Source organism: Ostrinia nubilalis, chromosome 5 (genome assembly GCF_963855985.1).
Source record: "Ostrinia nubilalis chromosome 5, ilOstNubi1.1, whole genome shotgun sequence".
Taxonomy (NCBI): domain Eukaryota; kingdom Metazoa; phylum Arthropoda; class Insecta; order Lepidoptera; family Crambidae; genus Ostrinia; species Ostrinia nubilalis.
In genome coordinates, this window is record NC_087092.1 from 5,048,834 (window position 1) to 5,069,938 (window position 21,105).

Sequence of the window (21,105 nt, forward strand, 5' to 3'; positions counted from 1 at the left end):
TGGGTTTGTGTGAATGTGTATGTGTGAAAGGGCCTTAGCCCAATTAATCTTCATTGAAAAGCTTTATACGAAGTTGAAAAAATCTATTTAGGCCCGATTCGACCTAACTTTTATCCGAGAATAACTGCTGGTATAACTGGCACATTGATTACACACAATATTTACTGTTGTTTGGTCGAATCCACCCTCAAATGATTAATAGATGTGCTGATGACTGTAAGTCTTATTGACTACTTTGAAGAACTCACAAAGTGATATTAAACAACTCACAAAGCATTTTTTGCATTATATTTGGGCTCTATTTCTCCACTTGGTAAATTAACTAGGTTTCATAGATCTCAAGAAATATTTGGCAGGTACAGTCACCATTTAGAAACCATTTACTCGTACGTTTCATCTACGTGACTCTACCTTCAACTGACACTATTTCAGTAACCGCTGAAACTGGCCCTATCCTTAACAAAACTTGTATCTCATTACAGTACTTAACGAAACAAACAGTCGCACTGCGCGAGGTGAATGACTCAAGACTGAGGATCTACGAACAGCTGGAGGTGAGCATCCAGGACTTGGAGCGCGCGAACCACCGGCTCGCCGTCGACCATGCAGGAGACAAGAAGCATATTAAAACGTGAGTTTACCATTAAAACATAACACCGGTCAACAAAAAAAATTTTTTTTTTGCGCATGGATTTTACTTATTATATTCTGATTATATAAGCAAATGTATATAAAAAGTGCGATTACAAATCGAAAATATTTGCTTTTTAAGAAGTTATAGCGATTTGAATTTTCCATCTTCATAGTAGAATGACTCTCAAGATGCACGTCACATTCTCATTGGGATGTATTTATAAATAATTATAGGGGCTTATTCGCAAGAACAAGGGGCACGCTTTCATCAAAATATAGTGGGATTTGAGAAACGATATTACCAAGGCCAGTATACTAAAAGCATGATAGGGTTAGATTTTTATGAAAAAAATCCTTTATGGAACACGACAGGAAATTAGAACTTTTCATTTTTAATAAATATTTGGACTCTATTTTATTTTTTCTCTTGTGAGAATGAATCTTAAATGGATGTTTGTTATGTTTTAATAATTAGAAAGAATGAAAGAAAGAAAGAAAAAAATATATTTGGCAACAAATTACATCATCTCTATGTTCATGTTTCATACATTCATTGATATGAATTTTTCTATTTTTTACACATAAAAGCAAATTCAGAACAATTTTTTTTTGTTATTCTTGTTTCTAGGTCATAAAGCAATAAAAATAAGCTATGCATAACCCGTGCGCAAAAATCCTGTAGACAGTTGTAATTAATTATGTATCCTTGTTTTTTAAATAAACAACTTGAAAAATCGAACTGCCTAAGGCGGGAATCGAACCCACGACCTTTCGCTGGGCGAATGCTCTTCCAACTGAGCTAGCTACTTATACTGGCTGAAACCGTTCAATCATAATTTCATAGCGATTAGAGTCGCTTCTCAAACTAAATTTTAAGTAAACAACTGAAACGCACAAACGCATGAAAGAGTCAAAACTGAATCGTTTACTCTACAATTTGTATCTGTATGTGTACTAAAATACTCAAAACTGGGGTTCTGTTTAGTTATATTATTGGAAATGCGAAGAAAAATTAAAAGAAGAGTTTTTTCAACAACTTTTAACTAGGTAAATTAGCGTCAGCAAGTTACTTTTTTTTCTTATTTTTGAATTTAAAATCAAGGCAGTAAGTAAGATTCAAAATAACGCGTTAAGTTTGAGGATCTGAATTGCTGACAAATGAGCAAAAAAAAAACAAATCTAAAGAATCTACAATACTCGTAGTACATACATACAACCTGCACTATGCATTAAGGATGTGCATAAAATATGGTACCATTATACTTAAATACGTGACAATGAGCAAAAAACGCAATGTAAACCTCACTTAAAAGGTAGGAACCGAGGAATGTCAGTGTTACTATCTCATCAAGTTTTTACCACTACGCGCACCGCAGTCCATCCACGTTTTTCACTTCCCGTGCATTGTTCAGTCACATTTCTCATAACGCGGCTAAATTATTCCACAAATGAACCTCCATTGTGTACACTTTTGGCCGGTATAATTAGGCCGCTTGGGAAAACTTAAAACGTAGTGTTCTATGGCTTTAATACCCAGAACGTTCATTACTTTCACCGAAATTACCGATGGAAGCTATGTAACCATTAATCATTGTGTAAATTATAATTATGTCCTTTCTATTTCCCAGATTGTGCGCCAACATCGAAACGTTGGAGGGCAAATGCGAGGAGCTACAAAAGTCTGTCGACGACCTGAACGCTCAGTTAGAAATCGCCAGGCGGCGAGCCGAGCGCAAACCTGAAAGCGAGAAACCCAAAGAGAAAGAAACAAAGCCTGAACCGGCTACGCCCAATTCAAAGAAGCTAGAAGTGAGCAGTACGCCGTTAAAGGCTGTGGCACCTATCCCAGAACTGACGAAAGAGGATGAGGACTTGCTAAGGCTAAGCGATGAGCTGCGAGAAAGCAAAGTCGCGTTCGCACAAGAGCAGAGGAGGGTCACGGAGCTTGAGGAGCAGCTGGCTTCCATGGTCCAGGAGAACAACAGACTCACGGACCAGCTGAGGAACTGGCACCAGAGAGAGGATGAGCCCAAGTCGATGCATGAGGAATTCTCGATCCTTGAAGAAGTTAGGTGAGTTAGACCAACTAACTTGTTGATACAGTAGTACCTATGTCATAGAGGCTGTGATATACCTCTAGCAAATCTACAGGGTGTTTCTTGTAAGGTGTCAAGCCGAAGGCAGGTGATAGGTGAGGAATAGACCTATCGATTTCACCCCCATGTATGTTCTACGATTTTTCGTAGTTTAGAAGTTATCGTTAATTTTGTGATTTTTTCAAATTTCATGACCTAGTGGCTTAATTTTTTTTTATCTTTTTTTTGGGTTGACTTTTCTCAGATTTCTTTTTTTTGACAGATTCCCTATTAGTTGCAGATATTTGAAAAAAATAACCACCTTCCTATCTTTGATGCAAGATACAAAATTTTTGCTAGAAACATAAAAAATATGCTTTTAGCAGAACATTCTAAAATTTTCAATTGAAAAATATGAGAAAAAAAAAGAATTTCCATAGGTCCAAAATAATTTTAAAAACTGCGCAGTTTTCTAAACTTTCATAATAACACAAAAAAACATGTACTTAATAGGCCATTATTTTCTGTAATCGCTCCACTAAAGTGGTAAGTCGGAGATTCCGTTACATGTTTTTGACTATCTTAGGACTAACTAATGTTTGCAATCCCCTAAGTTTACGTTATGTAGAACACATTTAGAGACAATAACTGAAAGGATTTTTTTTATCCACAACGTGGAAGCTCTTGCTCTTCATGTGGTATACAAAAGGGAATATGAAAATTTTGATGATAAACCATATTAGAATGCAAGAAGCTTTTGTAAATTTACGAATAATTTATTGTTTTGCGTCGTTGTCGAATGTGCATTCAGGTCAGCGACGGACATTTTGAACATTTACTTTAAATTAAATCATTACACCCTTTTTTGCTCTCTCTCTCTCTCTCTCTCACACAGACACACACACACACACGCACACACACACACACACACACACACACACACACACACACACTCACACACACACTCATACACAAACTCTTTCTCTTTCCTTTCACACTCTAATAGGTAGGTATATCAAATTTAATCGTAAAGTAACAATCACCACTGTGGGCTAGTGGTAAGACTACCTATTTAGGACAGCCAATTCCTCTGTGGTTTAGGATTCCGGGTGAAGCTCGCTGATCATCCAGCAGTTTCCAACTTTCCATCAGGTCAGATGAAGGGCAAGAGCTTCCTCGTTGTGGATAAAAAATGTTCTGTTCAGTTATTGTCTCTAAACGTGTTCTACGTAACGTACACTTAGTGGATTGCAAACATTAGTTAGTCCTAAGAAAGTCAAAAACATGTAACGGAATCTCCGACTTACTACTTTAGTAGAGCGATTACAGAAAATAATGACCTGTTAAGTACATGTTTTTTTGTGTTGTTATGAAAGTTCAGAAAACTGCGCAGTTTTAAAAATTATTTTGGACCTATGGAAATTCTTTTTTTTTCTCATACATTTCAGTTGAAAATTTTAGAATGTTCTGCTAAAAGCATATTTTTTATGTTTCTAGCAAAAATTTTGTATCTTGCATCAAAGATAGGAAGGTGATTATTTTTTTCAAATATCTGCAACTAATAGGGAATCTGTCAAAAAAAAGAAATCTGAGAAGAGTCAACCCAAAAAAAAGATTAAAAAAAAATTAAGCCACTAGGTCATGAAATTTGAAAAAATCACAAAATTAACGATAACTTCTAAACTACGAAAAATCGTAGAACATACATGGGGGTGAAATCGATAGGTCTAGACCTCACCTATCACCTGCCTTCGGCTTGACACCTTACAAGAAACACCCTGTATAACAATTCAACGATTGGTTTTCTTTTCATCTCTTTCTCTCTCTGTCCCAAGCTGAAGAACTGTTTCCGGAATTTTTCCATATTTCCGTGACATCACAATTTTGCACAAATCCTATCATCATCATCATCATCATCATGTCAGCCATAGGACGTCCACTGCTGAACATAGGCCTCCCCTAATGCTTTCCACGTTGATCGATTGGTAGCGGCCTGCATCCAGCGCTTCCCTGCTACCTTTACGATGTCGTCGGTCCACCTTGTAGGTGGACGTCCCACAACAAATCCTATAAATATTTTAATTGCCCGTGCCAGTCAACAATTTATATTCTTACCGTGTTAATCATAGAAATCAATCATCGAAATGAAGTCGCTTTAACGGATCGAGAATTAAATCCTAATTAGATTAATTTGAAAACAATTGCATGAACTTTTCGTATAACACCTAATGCTCATTATAATAGTTAATTAACAATAATTCGATTAATTAATGGAAAATTACATGAATGTTTTCTACTTTCCAGACAAGGTCAACTTTGCATCAGATGTCTGAGGGGCGTCGAGCGGGGCGATGATATGTCCTCGATGCTAGATGGTGACGACGACGACCGGAGTGCCATCAGTTCCCTCATCCTCACGCCCTCAGGGCAGCACAGCCCTCGCGAGGATCTCGTATCCAACAAACTTGTCAAATTCGACGTTAGTATTGCCCCAACCTTACTATTACCCCTCTAGCTTACCTTTCTACTTATGTACATCTGTCTGTTCTTCTAACTTCTCACTTTGTAAGATAAATTAACTGCATTAACTCACAGCTCCGCAATATTTGCAACATGATTAACATACTAATCCTGCCGAACTAATCTTTGTATTTACGTTGATGATCTCAGTACAATCCCACAAGTCATAAGTGACAATTTGAATGGCCAATAATTGAAAGAAAAGGCAAACATTTGTTCAAATCTCATGGGTATGTTTCACTCGTTTCTAGGCGACAATGCTTTTACAACTGCCCCTGATGTTGATCATCACGCTTTGCATATGCATTATGAAGCGCATTTGCAGTAGTTTTCTTTGGATATATCGAATGTAGTCGAAGGTACGTCCATTACGCCACGTTTTGTTATCGCGTTCAGGCACGCTGAGTCACTGGTGGCGGTCACCGGTTCATTCAGATATCTATCCTATATATTGGTGTAAGACCAATCATATCATTCATAATAGCATGTATTATCGGTTTTGGTCTAAAATAGAACATAAATTATTATACAAGTTACTAACAGATTCGTGACTAACTCAAAATAATTGTATGTACGTGTTCCGATGTATTATTTATATTCTAACATAATAAGTTTATTATCTTGTGTGTATTATATCATAATTATTCATAATAATATCGTAATTTATGTACAGTGGAGTAATGGGTGTATTTTGACTAATATTACTACAACGTTAACTACCATTCTTTCAAAAGTTATTTAAATCCATTTAATGTATTTAATAAATTGTCGTACACTTGATTCGCCCAGAATAATGCATCCACAAATCTTTTCTTTAATATTTATCCATAGTACATGACATTCTTACGAATCACTGCATTTAACTTCACATACATTATTAAAGAATCACGCATGCATCAACCTTTACATGATTTTAATATCTAACTTAAATCGCTTTACAGAATGCTAAGGAGAAACTACTCCAGGGTATATGGGCAAACAAAGAAGACGGCCACGATAACCCTTACAGAGAGCTGGTGCAGAAGTACGAGGCTCTGCTGGAAGTCCAGCTGTCGCAGGTGAAGAATATAAGGAAGAACAAGCAGACAGCGCAGAACCCCTCCGGGCCGTTGTCCCTCCAAGACGAGCTCCAGACCTCGGGCGACTTCTCCCAGTTCAGCGTAAAGGACACCGACGAAGAAAGCGGCCACGGGGAAGAAGCCCAGAAGGACACTCAGCAGAAGAAGGCCGAACCCACCTCGCGGAAGAAGATCATACAAACCCCAGACTTCTCCGAAGCGGAGACCTCTAGCTCTGGCTTCTCCGACGAGACCAGCAACAAGGCCACGCAGACCGAACGCGAGCGGCCCGGCTCCTTCCTCTGCACCATCGCTGACGGCGAGGACTACCGCTTCAGCATCTACGATGACGTCAGCCCCATGGACAGCCGCTTCCGTAACAGGCCCGAATACCGCGAATTATTCAAGGAGATCTTCACGATCCTCAAGAAGGCGGCCGAGAACAAGGACGAAGGGGAACAGTTGCCCCTTCTTGACGACACCACAGCGGGCAAAGTCCCACCTGTCACACCCGCTACGGAAGAAGCCCCCGGCAACTTCACCGATGACACCCAGAGCGTATTTTCGTCTGTGATGTCTGAACAGTCGATTCCAGTGTCCGATATCACGGCCCCGGAGACCCCCACGTTGATGGAGAAGGAAGTGAAAGAGACCCCGGCCCCTGAGCCCGTCAAGAAACAGGCGGTCGAAAGCAAAAAGAACAACAAAGAGAACAAACCAGTGGAAAAGGTCGCGCCCAAAGTTTCCCAAACCGAGAAACCGAAAGAGGAGTCTAAGAAAGAAAAAGAGGAGGATAAGGACAAAGAATCGGATAAGGATAAGGAGCGCGTCCTGACCCCGCTGGTGCGACAGCCGCTGGAGTATATCGCGGCCACTAGAAAGAAGTCCAGGCATCGCAACCGCAAGCACAGCCAGGACCGCCAGGGCGCCGACTCCCCGGTGTTCCCGTCGCCGCCCAAGATCACCTACCAGAAGTCCTCGAATAAGAAGCGAAGGGACTACAGACCCATCGAAGCGAGCCCCCTTGTTAGGGCAGCAGAGAGCGAGTGGAATGGATCCACGATGCAATTTTACAACAGGAATTTGAACTCTCCCACACCCAGTGCGAGCGGCCGGACCGGAAAAATATACCAAGGGTGGAACGCAGAGACCGATTCCTGGGATATAAAGCAGAGCACTGCGTCCCAGGAGATCCACAAACTGAGGAAACTAGAGCTTTCTTACGCTGAAGTGTTAAGAAACGCCGATAAAACTAAAACGAGGCGCAAGAAGCATCAATAAATTATTTTATTAAATCGACCCCTCTTGTAGACAGCAAGAGACGTGATTCAAACGCCATTTGTCTTTGCCAACTGGACATAAGTACTTTAGATTAGTATGTATTTGTGATCTGCTAGCGATACTTTTAATTTGTACCTATATTATTCAGAATAATAAATTGCCATAATATTAGCAGGTATAGTTATTGTATACCGCATAATACAATACATATTATCTATGTATCAATCAACGAACGACAATCCATAATACAAACTTAATTATTTCACACTTCCCTCCGATTACAGTACACATATTATTTCTCAATAACAATAGAGATTGCATTTATGAACATTGTATGTCCCAGAAGGCATCAGTTGAGTACTGCAATAGCTTGATTTGGCAACAACTGAATGATTTTATTAATTAACTTCGTTCTGTCATTATTTAGTCACTATTATAATTGTATATTATGTATTTTGAATTTTAATGTGTAAATATCATTTTTTAAGTTAATTATATTTTTTTAAATTGCCATGGATATTTGCGAGTACTCAACGTTTTGTATGGAATTGTATGCTAAAATTATTTAATGCAGACAGAGAAAGGTTGAAGGTATAAATAAAAATTTGCATCAATAACAGTCTTTCATTTCCTGCTTACGAAATGATTTTGTTTATTGGCTTAGAAAATTACAAATTGAAAGCAATACATATCGATACTATTGTTTTGAAGTTTAATTTGATTACGAATACAATAAGAAACTAGTATTAATAAGAGAGGTCAATACACAGTTCATGGTTTGGTCATGATAAATACAGTCCTACTAAAATGCATTATGCTACGTTGAAATCAATTTCAGATACGACAGCGAGACATTTTCATAAATTGATCCAACTATCACACTTATAACCTAGCCCCAAGATAAATAAAGCTAATATGACGGCTAGATAACAAATAAACATAAATAAATAAATTCATATAAATGCTAAAACGTCCTCGACTTCGGATCTAACGTTATTTAACGTTCGAGCTCATCGCATTGCACCCGTCGGGATTCGAACCTACAATCCCGACTACCCAGACGTTCAATCTAGTTGCGTAACTGGTCAAAGAGACGATTTTTGAATGTCATCAATATGTTTTTGAATTCTCATATAATTTTCTCCTACGTATGCTTTTTTTGTCAAAAAATTTACTCTAAATCGTGTAAGTATTTCCTATTCGCATTACATTCACAAACCGAATCGACGACTCCCAAACAGAACTAATAAAACGCCGCATTTATATATTACAACAATATAATTTAGGATTACTTTATACATATAATATTAATGGTTATCATGTCCCACATTGATAAGAAGACTCTCACTGAAATTATTTGTTTTGGATAATAGTGTCATCTTACGAGCACGGGGACGTAATACGCTCTTACTGTGGAATAAGTAAATAAATACAGACGACAGCACATCAAGCAATACTCTCATCTTGTCATTGATCCGTTTTCTTAGGTGAACGACAAACGTGACAACACCACGCGATGCGACAACGTCAAGTATGAACAAAAGCCTACTTATCCAGAAGATATTTTACCTACGCAGGGTGTGCGTATGCCACTGGCCGCGCGCCCTTAAGTGTTACTAGAGAAATAAAGAAAGAAAAATGTTTAGAGGGCGCTAGGTTAATGACTGCACATGGATGCTACATGGGCTAGAGACGCCACGGCGTAAGAAACATGTCACAAAAAGTATTGGTCGCATTATGTCGCGGATCGTCGCTTCATGTCACGTTCCGTCGCTTACCTAAGACAACGGGTGAAATGGATGCTATTTTGGAACGTAAATGCATAGCCTGATGTTCTGTAGCTGTACAAAATTGTTATAGATGCTATTTTCGATGTTCTGTTATACAATTTTGCCTAGTGACAGTCTTCCCATCAATATGCGATGTGTATTGCCTATTTGTTCTGGGCGTCCAGTAGTTCCCGCTCGACGATCTTGCGGTACTCGTCGAAGCCGCCTTCTATGCTGGTGACGGAGCCGTTTCCGCAGATCCACAGCTCTTTGCACACCATACGGATGAGCCGCTCGTCGTGAGACACGAGAATCACTCCGCCCTGGAGAATATTCGTGAATGAATATCTTTAACGCGCGAGCCGCTGGTTAGGTGACAATACGAATTTTGTAATTTACTATTACATTTTTGAAAACCTAACTTTCCGAAAATCCAACTAGAGTGAAATTCGATATGCAATTCGTTGAATTTGATGAGTAATTTCAGTTTAAGTAACAATAAACAAAAAACAATGGCATGCCACTAGGTCTCAATCTCAACGCACAAAATCCTCTGGCACAAAATGTCTGACAGGTTCCCTTTTCCGTACAAACGGTACAAAATCTATGGGAGAGTCGCATATTGACAGCTCACAAAAATAATTATGTTAAATTGATAGGTGGTGTCAACGACCCTATTTATTAACTGTGACGACGTCACATGCCTGTCATCAACTGCCACACATCTCATTAACCTTTGTAACGCTATAAAAATATAGTGCAACTTACCGTATACTTATTGATCGCCTTCCCCAACGCCTCAATGGTCTCAATATCCAAGTGGTTGGTCGGCTCGTCGAGTACCAAGAAGTTGGGGTTGCCCATACACATCCTGGCGAAGGCAACCCGGGACTTCTGGCCTCCTGAGAGGCTGGCGATGGTCTGGAGCGCCAGGTCGCCGCTCACACCAAAACTGCCTAGTTGCCGCCGGTATTCTTCGATTGTTTTGCCTGGAGAAGGAAATAGGAATGTAAGTTTCTACTCTAAGTTGAAAAAGGTAAGGAAGAACTTGTACCTAATAGTTGTAGCCTAAACCTAAATTGCAAACACAGACCTGAATGTTTATAAATTTTTTTAATGAGATCTGCAACTTGGCAATCTGTGTCAACACAATAAGCCATTCAGATGAGGTATCTCGATCCTTGTCTTTTAAACAGAAGGAATTCCTATGAATCTCTTTCATCTGGTATCACCAAATCTCACTGTAAGTGTAGGGACACTATATGCCGTTTCAATCTGGAGTGTATGATACTTCCTGTTGTTGTCTTTTTCATGTTTTTAATAAATAAAGTTATTTCGTTACATTTTGAACGCTGTTACAATAAGCGAATTGCACATTGGCATGTCAGCTTCTCTAGGACTTTGTCGAAACAAAAAGTTGTAGCTGAGGGATAAACATTTTTATTTTTATTTTACCTGGATAGCTCCTTTGAAGTAGCTCCACAGAGTTGACGTTCATTTCGAGCTGGTCCACGTGATGCTGCGAGAAGTAGCCGAACTTGAGCCCGCGGTGCACGTTGCGAATCCCACTAGTGGGCGACAGGATGCCCATTATTATCTTGAGAAGCGTCGTCTTGCCGGCGCCGTTGTCTCCCACCTGGGAAATGTATAAAGAGTCAAAAATCATTTCGTTAAAAAAATCCATTCAATTAATGCATGTGGGATAGCTAGGAAAAAATTGTGTCTGCTTGGGGTCGCTAAGATTAATGTTGATATCAAATGCATGACTGTTTTATTATCTTAAAGGGCAAACGCAGCATACTACATATAATACTGCCGCACTTAAAAATGACATACTTAGAAATTAGCTGTGCTGATTACCTGTGGTTAAAATCATCCATTGGCTACAGACAGAAATCATTCAAAACGTCATTCATCTTCAAACACGGATCTTACCAAATAAACTTATTATTTTAACGACGCCGCGCCGTTATAAAATGCGCCGCAAAACAGTGTACAGTTTTGTTTTAATTGAACAATATTTCGAGTGAAATGAGTCACGCGAGCGTTTGAAGGCATTTCAATGTCGCTGATTCATTGTAAATGCTTTCTCACGGTCTACAAACCGCGGTCCCGATATTGATACGTACTCGTAAGTGTAACACCGATTAATAATCGCAGGACACGCGAGTTTATAATCGATTTATTGTCTCGGTTAAACGATTTGATTGGACTCATCGTTTTTTATCAACTAGTGTTTTGGATGCGCGAATTAAAAGTAAAAATATAGCTGCTCTATATTTTATTATTTTGTCTATCATAAATGTACTGTCAGACGCGTGAGACCTCGATTGCGTGAAAAACAACTTAATTCTTAATCGTTCATCATTATAAATTATAGTTCACGCAACGAACGTGTTTTTCGTCCAAATCCGTTCTGTAGTAATACTAATACAATCATCGATCTTAATGTTCTAACAGCTTAGCTAGAACCGTAACATCGTTGCAGCGAAGATACAAAATGTAACGAATAAAAAAAGTCCTTCACTTTCAGAAAAAAAATAAGGAGAAATTTATCATTCATACTAATATTTATTATAAAGTATAAGAAGATGAATGGCTGCTTGCTACCGCTACCGCACAAAAACTACAAGCTACGACGTTTTATCGAAAACAATGCTTATAATGCGCGTATTTACAAACGATGCACAGCGTTAAATAGAGCTCTGTGATTGGTTCGTGTGTCACCCTGTGCGTCCGCGCACCTTATAGTAATGTTTGTAAATACGGGTGTTAGCTACTTCTTGAAGTCAACAAGTCAAGGAATTTTAATCATTCAATCAAATTTTTATTCATTCATCAATTAAAAGAAAAGATCATTTATTCACCGAGACAAGGTAATACAACAAGGTAGATGTTACAATAGTTATACAGTTCAGCTTATCTCACCAGCAAGCTAGTGTGTGATTATTACATTTTTTTTATTGACCCATGCATAGTTAAAAAAAAAATCAGAACTTTCCAACTACAAACAAAGAACAGAAATTATTTGAATTACAATCTATATACAGGGTGTTAGGTAAATGGGTATATGAGCCGACACTAGCCCATGTTAACATGGGCATATAAATGGTATGGTGAAGTCAGAAAATTGATATCTTCATTTTAATTATTTTAATTTTCATACAAATCGGATTTTATAAAATTTATTTTGTATGAAAATTAAAAAAAAAAAAATTATGATATCAAATTTCTGACTTCACCATACCATTTATATGCCCATGTTAATATGGGCTAGTGTCGGCTCATATACCCATTTACCTAACACCCTGTATATAAAAATGAAACCCGTTTTCCGTTGTCACGACATAACATGAAAACGGCTTGACCGATTTGGCTGATTTTTTTGTTGTAGTTTTCTAATACTCTGTACAAGGTTTTTACGGAAAAAAATATAAAGAAAATCTCTACGCTAAGGCGGTACGAAGTTCGCCGGGTCAGCTAGTAAGTCAATAAAGATAATGTCAGTAAATATACGTCAGTTATTCGAATACAGTCAAAATTTATTTTAATTAATGTCAGATTCATATTAGTACCACAGAATACATACGACAAACAATAGGTATTAACCACTAGAATTTATATGTCAGATAATCTTTTACTGAGTAAAAACAATTACTATGTACTAGTTTGTACTAGAATATTACTTACAATACATATCCTGGAGTCGAGTGTAGCGCCGAGGTTGACATCGGTAAATATGACCTTATCCTTTGAGTAGTAAAATCCAACTTCGTTCAGCTGCAGGATCGGCGGCGACAGTGGCTCCGTCTCGGGAAACCGGAGAACCACTTCTATCTCTTTCTCCACAGGCTTCAGTTCAGGGCTGGGAAATGAAAAAGAAAGAGTAATGTAATGTAACGTTGCGTACCGCCTGTGGTTAGGCACCGGGAATCTACTACGTAAGCCCCAGTTTCCACCAGATCAGACACATCAGATTTCATTCTGTGTAATTTCAATCAATATGAATGACATCTGATATTGGCTGTTCAAAACATTCGTCCGCCTTGGTGGAAATCGGGCCTACTACAACAAAATCAATAGAACCAAATCAGTAAGGCCTTCTGTAAAAAGTCGCAGTGCATAAAGAAAGGGCCTAAAGTTGGATACTGCACATGCATCTTTTATGTATTTGTAGAAATATACAGGTTGTCCTAAAATCTCCAGATCTATGGATCTACCTCTGGAGACAGTGTACTCTGATAATTTTGAGATGTCTTGTATAAATGAAGCGACGACAGCCGAACGGAGCAAGTGTCGGACTGGCCGACTCGTGATCCGAGGGTCGCGGGTTCGATACCCGCCGCCGCTCGACTATTGTGGTGAACCCACTCGTAACACAAGCATATTTAGCTTACCACGAGTGGATATTAGTATTTTGTATTTACAAATTGCTAATATTCTTTAAAAAAAAAAGCGTAAATAGGTCATCTACCTCGACACGATGTTTGGGACACCCTGTACACTACAATTATGATTTTACGTGAGGTGAGACACTCACAGCTTGTCCAGCATCTTGATCTTGCTCTGCACGGAGGAGGCGCGGTTGGCGTTGTACCGGAAGCGGTCGATGAACTCCTGCGTGTGCGCGCGGTGCTGTTGTTGCGCCTCGTACTCGCGCTGTTGGTTCTTGTGTTTCTCAGTCTTCGTCTTGTGGAATTGCTCGTAGTTGCCTCTGCGAAATTAAATCATATTATTATTTACTAGCGGCCGCCTGCGACTTCGTACGCGTGGATCCCGTTTTACCCCCTTCATCTATCTTACGTGGTTTAGATTTTTTCATACAAACGTTTTTTCCCGCTAACTCCCGTTCCCGTGGAAATTTTGCAATATCCTGTTCTTTAAGTTTACTAAGGTACCTGCATGCCAAATTTCAAGCGTCTAACTTAAGCGGTTTAGATTTTTCATACAAAAGGATTTTCCCGCTAATTCCCGTTCCCGTGGGAGTTTTGCAATATCCTGTTGTAACTAAGCTTCAAGTTTACTAAGGTACCTGCATGCCAAATTTCAAGCAACTAACTTAAGCGGTTTAGATTTTCCATACAAAAGGATTTTCCCTCTTCTCCTGCCCAGGAGTATGAAGAATAATTGTACCAAGTTTCGTTATTAAAATCCGTCGAGTAGTTTTTGTTTCTATAAGGAACATACAGACAGACAGACAGACAGACAAAAATTTTACTGATTGCATTATTGGCATCAGTATCGATCACTAATCACCCCCTGATAGTTATTTTGAAAATATATTTCATGTACAGAATTGACCTCTCTACAGATTTATTATAAGTATATAGATGTGAAGTCAAGTGGCGTTGAGTGAATGTCCAATAACTCGCAGCTCCGTTTCATTGGGCTCCGGAGGACAACGTCAGGTTTCATTGGGTAAGCCCCGCCAGAAGGGCGCCCAGAAGAGAGCCCCAGATAACCTACTGTAGCCATTGGTATGCGTAAGGAGGTAGAGTAGATATTATTCTAATGGGGTAAGTGAGGTCAAATTAAGGAAACAGAAGTGTTAGCTTTCTAGAACAGACTTGACCAGCCCTTTAGATAAATCAACATTCCTGACAATTTTATTTCCAAAATCAGTATTTTTCAACTCCGGCTTTTTTTCGTAGTTTTTCTAGAATTTTACTTTTTTAGGCGCTGAAGCTTCATTTAACACAGTTTTTATCTGATGATATTGTAATCATGTGATGTGGTGCAATAACGTCAGTTCGTTATCAGAATTACAATCCTGCATAAATTTCAAATTATTTTCTATATTCTAATCTGTAACTCACCTGTACGTGTCTATCCTCTGCGTATGCAGATGCATGATATCAGTGGGCACTGTGTCCAGGAAATTCCTGTCGTGAGACACTACGAGGAGCGTGGTGGGCCAGCTCTGTAGGTAGTTCTCCAGCCAGATGATGGCTTTGATGTCCAACATGTTGGTCGGCTCGTCCAGTAGCAGCAGATCTGGTCTGGAGACAAGGTTATTATGGTTAGACTGGTTCAAGACTATCTAGAGTTAGAGTCAAGGCACTGACTGAATGTAATATCCAGTCAATGCCTAGAGGTCATCAAGTATTAGGCTGAGTTGCACAACCTAACTTTGACCGTAACTTTAACGATAACCGGTGTTTTTGTATGGAGTTGGACAGCTTTTTGACGCTTGTCAAAGTTAAAGAAAGATGGTGCTTTCAGCCTTACATTTCAATCCAACTTTAGCCTTGGTTAGAAAGTTGCATAAATGTCGTGTAAATACCAGAGATTTATAAAGGCGAAAGGGTGGATTGGATGATACTCCTCGCGCATGGCAGTGAGGTTCGGAAGGTCTGATGTTTACATATTTCTCCTTTAGTCGCATCCTACGACATCCACGGGAATTGGGAATGGTCTTATTCTACTCTGCTGGAATCACACGTCTAAGCACACGTGCTCTACCGAAATTACCGAATATCCAAGTAGTAGAATAACTACTGTATTGGCGTGAACCCCAGCCCGCTGAGGATGATGGAAGCTCGCGGGAGCCTCGTCTGCCTCGATGTTCCCAGCTGAACTACCACCCTGTTAACTACTTCGATAGCTTGTCCGAATATGAGTTCCCCAGTGTCGTCCAGGCACAACACAATCAACAAAACACAGAAACAATCGAACAGGTACCTTGTCTGCCGCCGCGCTGCTGGTAGGTACTCTTTTCACACGTCCCGGTTGCCGGCTAACCGGCGCCGGGTATCCGCGCTCGCCGTGTAAGTTTTGGCGGGACGGAGTTGGAGGCAGATTTAAATAGGTCCCGCGCAATCGTACCGTGCTCATTGAAAGTATGTGTGCCTGAACACACCCTGTATAACTCACTTTGAGAACAGCGCCCTGGCCAGCGCGAGCCTCATGCGCCAGCCTCCGGAGAAGGTCTTGGTAGCTCGCGCCTGCATCTCTGGCGTGAAACCCAAACCGCTGAGGATGATGGAAGCTCGCGCGGGAGCCTTGTCAGACTCGATGTTCTCTAGTTGAGCGTACACTTCGCTTAGCTCGTTCGAGAGACTCGGGTCGGTTGAGCTGGAAAGATTTTTCTATATTAAACCTATTGTTCTATTGTTAAAACTCAACAAGTTGTGCTAGGGTTCATTTTTAATAACACCAGCAAGCCTAAGATGCGCGCTGTGATAACTTTTATCGACGTCAAAATGTATGGGCAAAATTTTAAAATAAAATTCATAAATTTCATTTATTTTTGCAAATAGGCTTTAAAAAAGCACTTTTACACGTCCCAATATTATCAAAATCGATAAAATGACGTGATAACCGCTTATCGCGGCGTGCATTTTAGACCTACATCACTGTAAATAGGAAAGATGACATTTTTATAATTTCCAATAAGAATTATAATATTTGGCATTACAAAATAAATGTGATAGTGCCCTACTGGCAACAGCTGATGAAATAAATCATGAATAAAAGACACTTACCCGTTATTGATAGCATTTGTGATTTCCTTTTCCCTCCTCAACAAATTTTCTCTAACCGTGTCACATTCTAAAACGCTCTGTAACGCTATTGTATCGTCTCCCACTACTTCTTGCTCGACATGTAGGATTGAGATATGGGAAGGTATTTTTAATTGTTTAGCTGAAATCATTCTGAGGAGAGTCGTCTTCCCGAGTCCGTTCCTGCCTACGAGGCCGTAGCGACGTCCGCAGGCTAGAACCAGGTCAGCTCCTTGTAATAGCACTCTGGAAAAATAAAGATTTTTTTAGAATACCAATTTTGTGATAAGCCTGTTAAGCTATGAGCAAATGTGTTGCAGATGTTATAGTGAATTATTTTATTTTATTTTATTTGTTTAACAATGTTTCAATAGCATTAAATTTTACATAAATGTGCAGGAAGATACAACTTTTGTAATAATCACTGGCAGAAGCATGCTGCAACAAGCCAAGACTGTGACTAGTAATCATATCAAATAGTTTAGGCCCTTCCCAGCAGGGCTACTCCGAAACGCCGTTTCCGTAGTTTCGGGTCTATCTCTCACTGTCCCTAATGTTGGCATGCCACTTTGCGTAAGGGAGATGGCAACATCCGAAACTTCGGAAAACGTTTTTCGGAGTAACCCCACAGGGCACTTATCTTCTTCTTCTTCCTCGGTTCCTCACTGATGAGGATCGCGACCACATATAGTGTTCCACAACAGAAAGCGGTCATAAGATACACGTCCCAAATACAGCTTGCCCTACTACCACTTTGGGACAACATGGGCTGGTGCTGAGAAGTAAATCATATGAACTCACCTATCCCCATATGCAATGTCAAAGTTTTCTATCCTAATGTCCTGTGTGCGGTTGGTTCCCTTTGCTTCTAGCTTGCTGTCCTTTTTAGACGTAACCTGTGACGCTGTAGCCGTTTGCAACACAGGCGCAGCAGTGGGAGCTTTAGAATCTTTCTGTTTTTGCTGTTTCTGTTGCAATTTCGCCTCAGCCTTTTCTAATTTCTTTGCGTCTACTTTCTGAAAATCAATACATAAAATATTTAATAACATACTCCAACCACTTTTTTAACAGTATTTCAAATCCTTTAATAAATGTTTTTTTGTATTTAAACCATAATTAAGACCATGAGGATTACATATAGGGATTGCAATCCGGTATCATTTTCAATCCGGCCGGATTTTACCGGATTGACGCTAATCCGGCCGGATCCGGCCGGATTGCAAAGTTACTTGGTCTAGTATTTAGTGATTTTTAGTTTTGATAATAATACATAAAAAGCAAAATAAAATACGTATTTATGGAAAATAAAGTCACTTTTATTTATATTTTTCGGTATGAATTATAATTTTTGGTAAGTACGTACTATTTGTACTAAAATAATGAAAATTCTAAATAATAAAGTTAGTAATCAGTCTGACTCTCACTTATTGCTGTATGTAAGTATCTGAAAGTACTTAAGTAATAATACTATTAAACTCTTATTAATAATTTACACAGACTTAAATCAACAACAGTCTTTTAAATTTGTACTTATAAATTCAACTTCAGTTCTTTTTAAGAAATATTCTGACTCCTAAGAAACAATAAAACAAGAAGCATTTATTTTTTGCAAAGGAAAATGCAATGTAGTGTCGCGGCACGTCTAGCGATCTGGCAAATACGCGCGCGCTCGACTTTCCCAGTTCACGTTCGAGTATTTTTTGCTTTACCGGATCCGCCACCGGATCCGGTGCCGACTTACCGGATCCGGTAGGTCCAAAAACACACCGGATCCGCCGGATTACCGGATCCGCCGGACCGGATTGCAATCCCTAATTACATAATGATATAACCTCGTAAGCCCGGATGTGCCTCAGAAGGAACTGAAACTTTTTAGTCAGTAACGCCGAGACATTTTCGGAGGTGATTTCGAAGTATCGCCGGATGTGCCTTCAGAGGAACTAAAACTTTAGCGATAAATTTAAGTTCAAAAATTCGCGCCTATCGAAAAAAAAGATTGATAGTCTATGGCTCAAAGTATTCAAAATCAGGTATCCGAACTTTATAAAATAAAAAAAACAAAATGTCACTGTCAAATTATCATTTTTCTTTGACAAGGTGGTTCGTCCGAGAAGACGTGATGTGCGATAATTTTTTTTTCTTCACGTAAACGTAGTTTAATTGCAAAACTGAGCAGTATAATTTAAGTTAAAATACTGCTAAACAAGCAAAAAAATTATTTTTCCCAATTTGAAGTACTTTTGTAAGATTTTTTCTCGTTTAAAAATAATAGTTCTTTGCAAGGAACATTCGGTCTTGATGGTGAAAGTTTTATTTTTGTATATTTTTTCTATTGAGATGGGATTGAGTATTGGACTTTTAAAATTATGATATGATTGAGAAAATTTACCATGAGAACGTTCTGATTTTTAGTTTAGTAAATATTATAATTAACATGAATATTCACTTTACTTCTTATACATTCTATTCTATCATTAGTGTATGTTATTAATCCGATAGTACTTTTAAAAGTACTAATTATGAAACATAAAATAAAATTAAAACCGTTGTACCTTTTCAGTTACATTAATTAATATCATTATTGTATCTTTATGTAGTATTAATTTATTAAGAATGTTACATTTATGTTTTACTTTAAAGTATAAAATACAATTTATTTACTTTTCCTTTTTAAATTCTGTAATACCGAATGTTCTTTTAAGAGAAAACATTTTTTTTATTATTTTTCACCTAAAATAAACTCTATGCACTATTATATAGGGCCCCTGAAAATATGAATGCAAAAGAAAATCTCTAACATAGAAATTTTTTTACTCGAAGTGCTCAGCGTTTACTACTACAAATTATTCGTTCTTCTGAAAGCACATTCGGCGATACTTAGAAGTCGACAAAATTTACTCTTCGGTCTTACGAGGATAATATATTGTACACCTATCTTGAAGTTTGTGTTCTTTTTTGCTTTAACATTCTTCAAAGCAAGTTTTAAGCGTTTAGTGATTACTTACTAAGCTATCGTCCCTAGTTTGCAGCCAGATGCTTTTGAGATCATCGGTTTCAGTGTGAGTTGTTGTCATCGATGCCAAGTGAATAGGCGCGTCCAATACTTTAGTTAACCCGTTACTGTTTCCAGTTTTTTCTGGCTGTAGCATATGTAAAAGCTTTTCACATATTTCCCTGAAAACAAAATTGAACAACCTTTTTTTCCAGAATGCTTATAAAATTGAAGTTGCTAATTATCAGAACATAACTGGAACTGTAAAAAAGACATTCTATAAAATTATAATGACATAAATTGCAGAAACAATTATAAAAAGGACATTGATAATCATGAAATAAATATTAAGACAATGACATTATCGCTGGTTTATTAAACTCAATTGGATAGTAGCAAGCAAAGTCTAATTGGGTATGATAAAACAGCGATATTATTATAATAGTAATCGGTTCACTACATAGTATAAAACAAAGTTGCTTTCCATTGTCTGTCTCTATGTATTCTTAGATCTTTGAAACTATGCAACGGATTTTGATGTGGTTTTTTAACAGATTGAGATCAAGAGATCAAGAGGAAAGTTTTTAAGTATACTTAGCACCCGTGAGAAGCCGGGGCGGATCGCTAGTGTATAATAAAGAGAAAAGTAAAGGTGTTATGATAGATACCTTATATCTGCTTCTGATTTCTGTGAAATGCTTTGCAAGACCTCTCCTACAGCTTCGAAAACCTCTTCAGTGTCTTCAAATTCACCCGCACTATTGTCGAGAATATCTGAAGCAGATTTTGAGAAAATGTACAACATACAACAATAACAGAAAAAGGGAGGTTCCAAAATCAGTCCTAAAAAAATTTAAGTAGACACAGTGTATTTTGACTGCGGCTACTTATAGGCGTGTAACAGATCATGTTAATTAAAGCCGCTCATAAGGCTTATCTACTCTACAAATCAAATCGAATATTGTTTTAAGATCTTTATTCCGTGAAGAATTTATAACCTTACATACCTTCAACATATTGTTTCAGCTCGTCGTCGATCAGCGGAAATTGGCTTTTGATATAGTCACCACAACGGGCCATATTTTTAAGCTTTTCAAACTTGGTTTAGAACCAAGTTGCTCAATTACTTAAAGTTTTAACATTTATTTTCATACGCAGCACAAGATTTTCTCATTGATTTGTGAATTGTGTGAATGAATGAGCGAATGGAATGAACAAATTGATTCGTGGTGTTAAATTGTCACAATGACATTTGGTGTCATTTTGCCAATGCAT

The 21,105-nt window shown here is 38.4% G+C and overlaps 2 protein-coding genes across 4 annotated transcripts in view; one reads left to right on the forward strand and one right to left on the reverse strand.

Annotated features, from left to right (window-relative positions):
- LOC135071706 (cerebellar degeneration-related protein 2-like) overlaps positions 1-8,184 on the forward strand; it is a 105,398-nt gene extending 97,214 nt beyond the window's left edge. For all 3 annotated transcript variants that reach the window (XM_063965487.1, XM_063965486.1, XM_063965485.1), the window contains exons 3-6: positions 483-631; positions 2,262-2,705; positions 5,013-5,187; positions 6,170-8,184. In XM_063965487.1, the coding sequence (XP_063821557.1) occupies positions 483-631; positions 2,262-2,705; positions 5,013-5,187; positions 6,170-7,567 (2,166 nt within the window). In that variant the 3' untranslated portion in view covers positions 7,568-8,184. The remainder of the gene's footprint in view (positions 1-482; positions 632-2,261; positions 2,706-5,012; positions 5,188-6,169) is intronic.
- Positions 8,182-21,056, reverse strand: LOC135071707 (ATP-binding cassette sub-family F member 3). Its single transcript, XM_063965489.1, has 12 exons — positions 20,838-21,056; positions 20,499-20,604; positions 19,844-20,012; positions 17,640-17,854; positions 16,821-17,084; positions 16,210-16,410; positions 15,153-15,335; positions 13,877-14,050; positions 13,027-13,201; positions 10,792-10,972; positions 10,105-10,325; positions 8,182-9,659 (listed from the first exon to the last, which is right to left on the reverse strand). Exons 1-12 carry the CDS (start codon positions 20,908-20,910, stop codon positions 9,501-9,503), a joined length of 2,121 nt encoding a protein of 706 aa, XP_063821559.1. The 5' UTR covers positions 20,911-21,056; the 3' UTR covers positions 8,182-9,500.
- Positions 21,057-21,105: the final 49 nt, after the last annotated feature.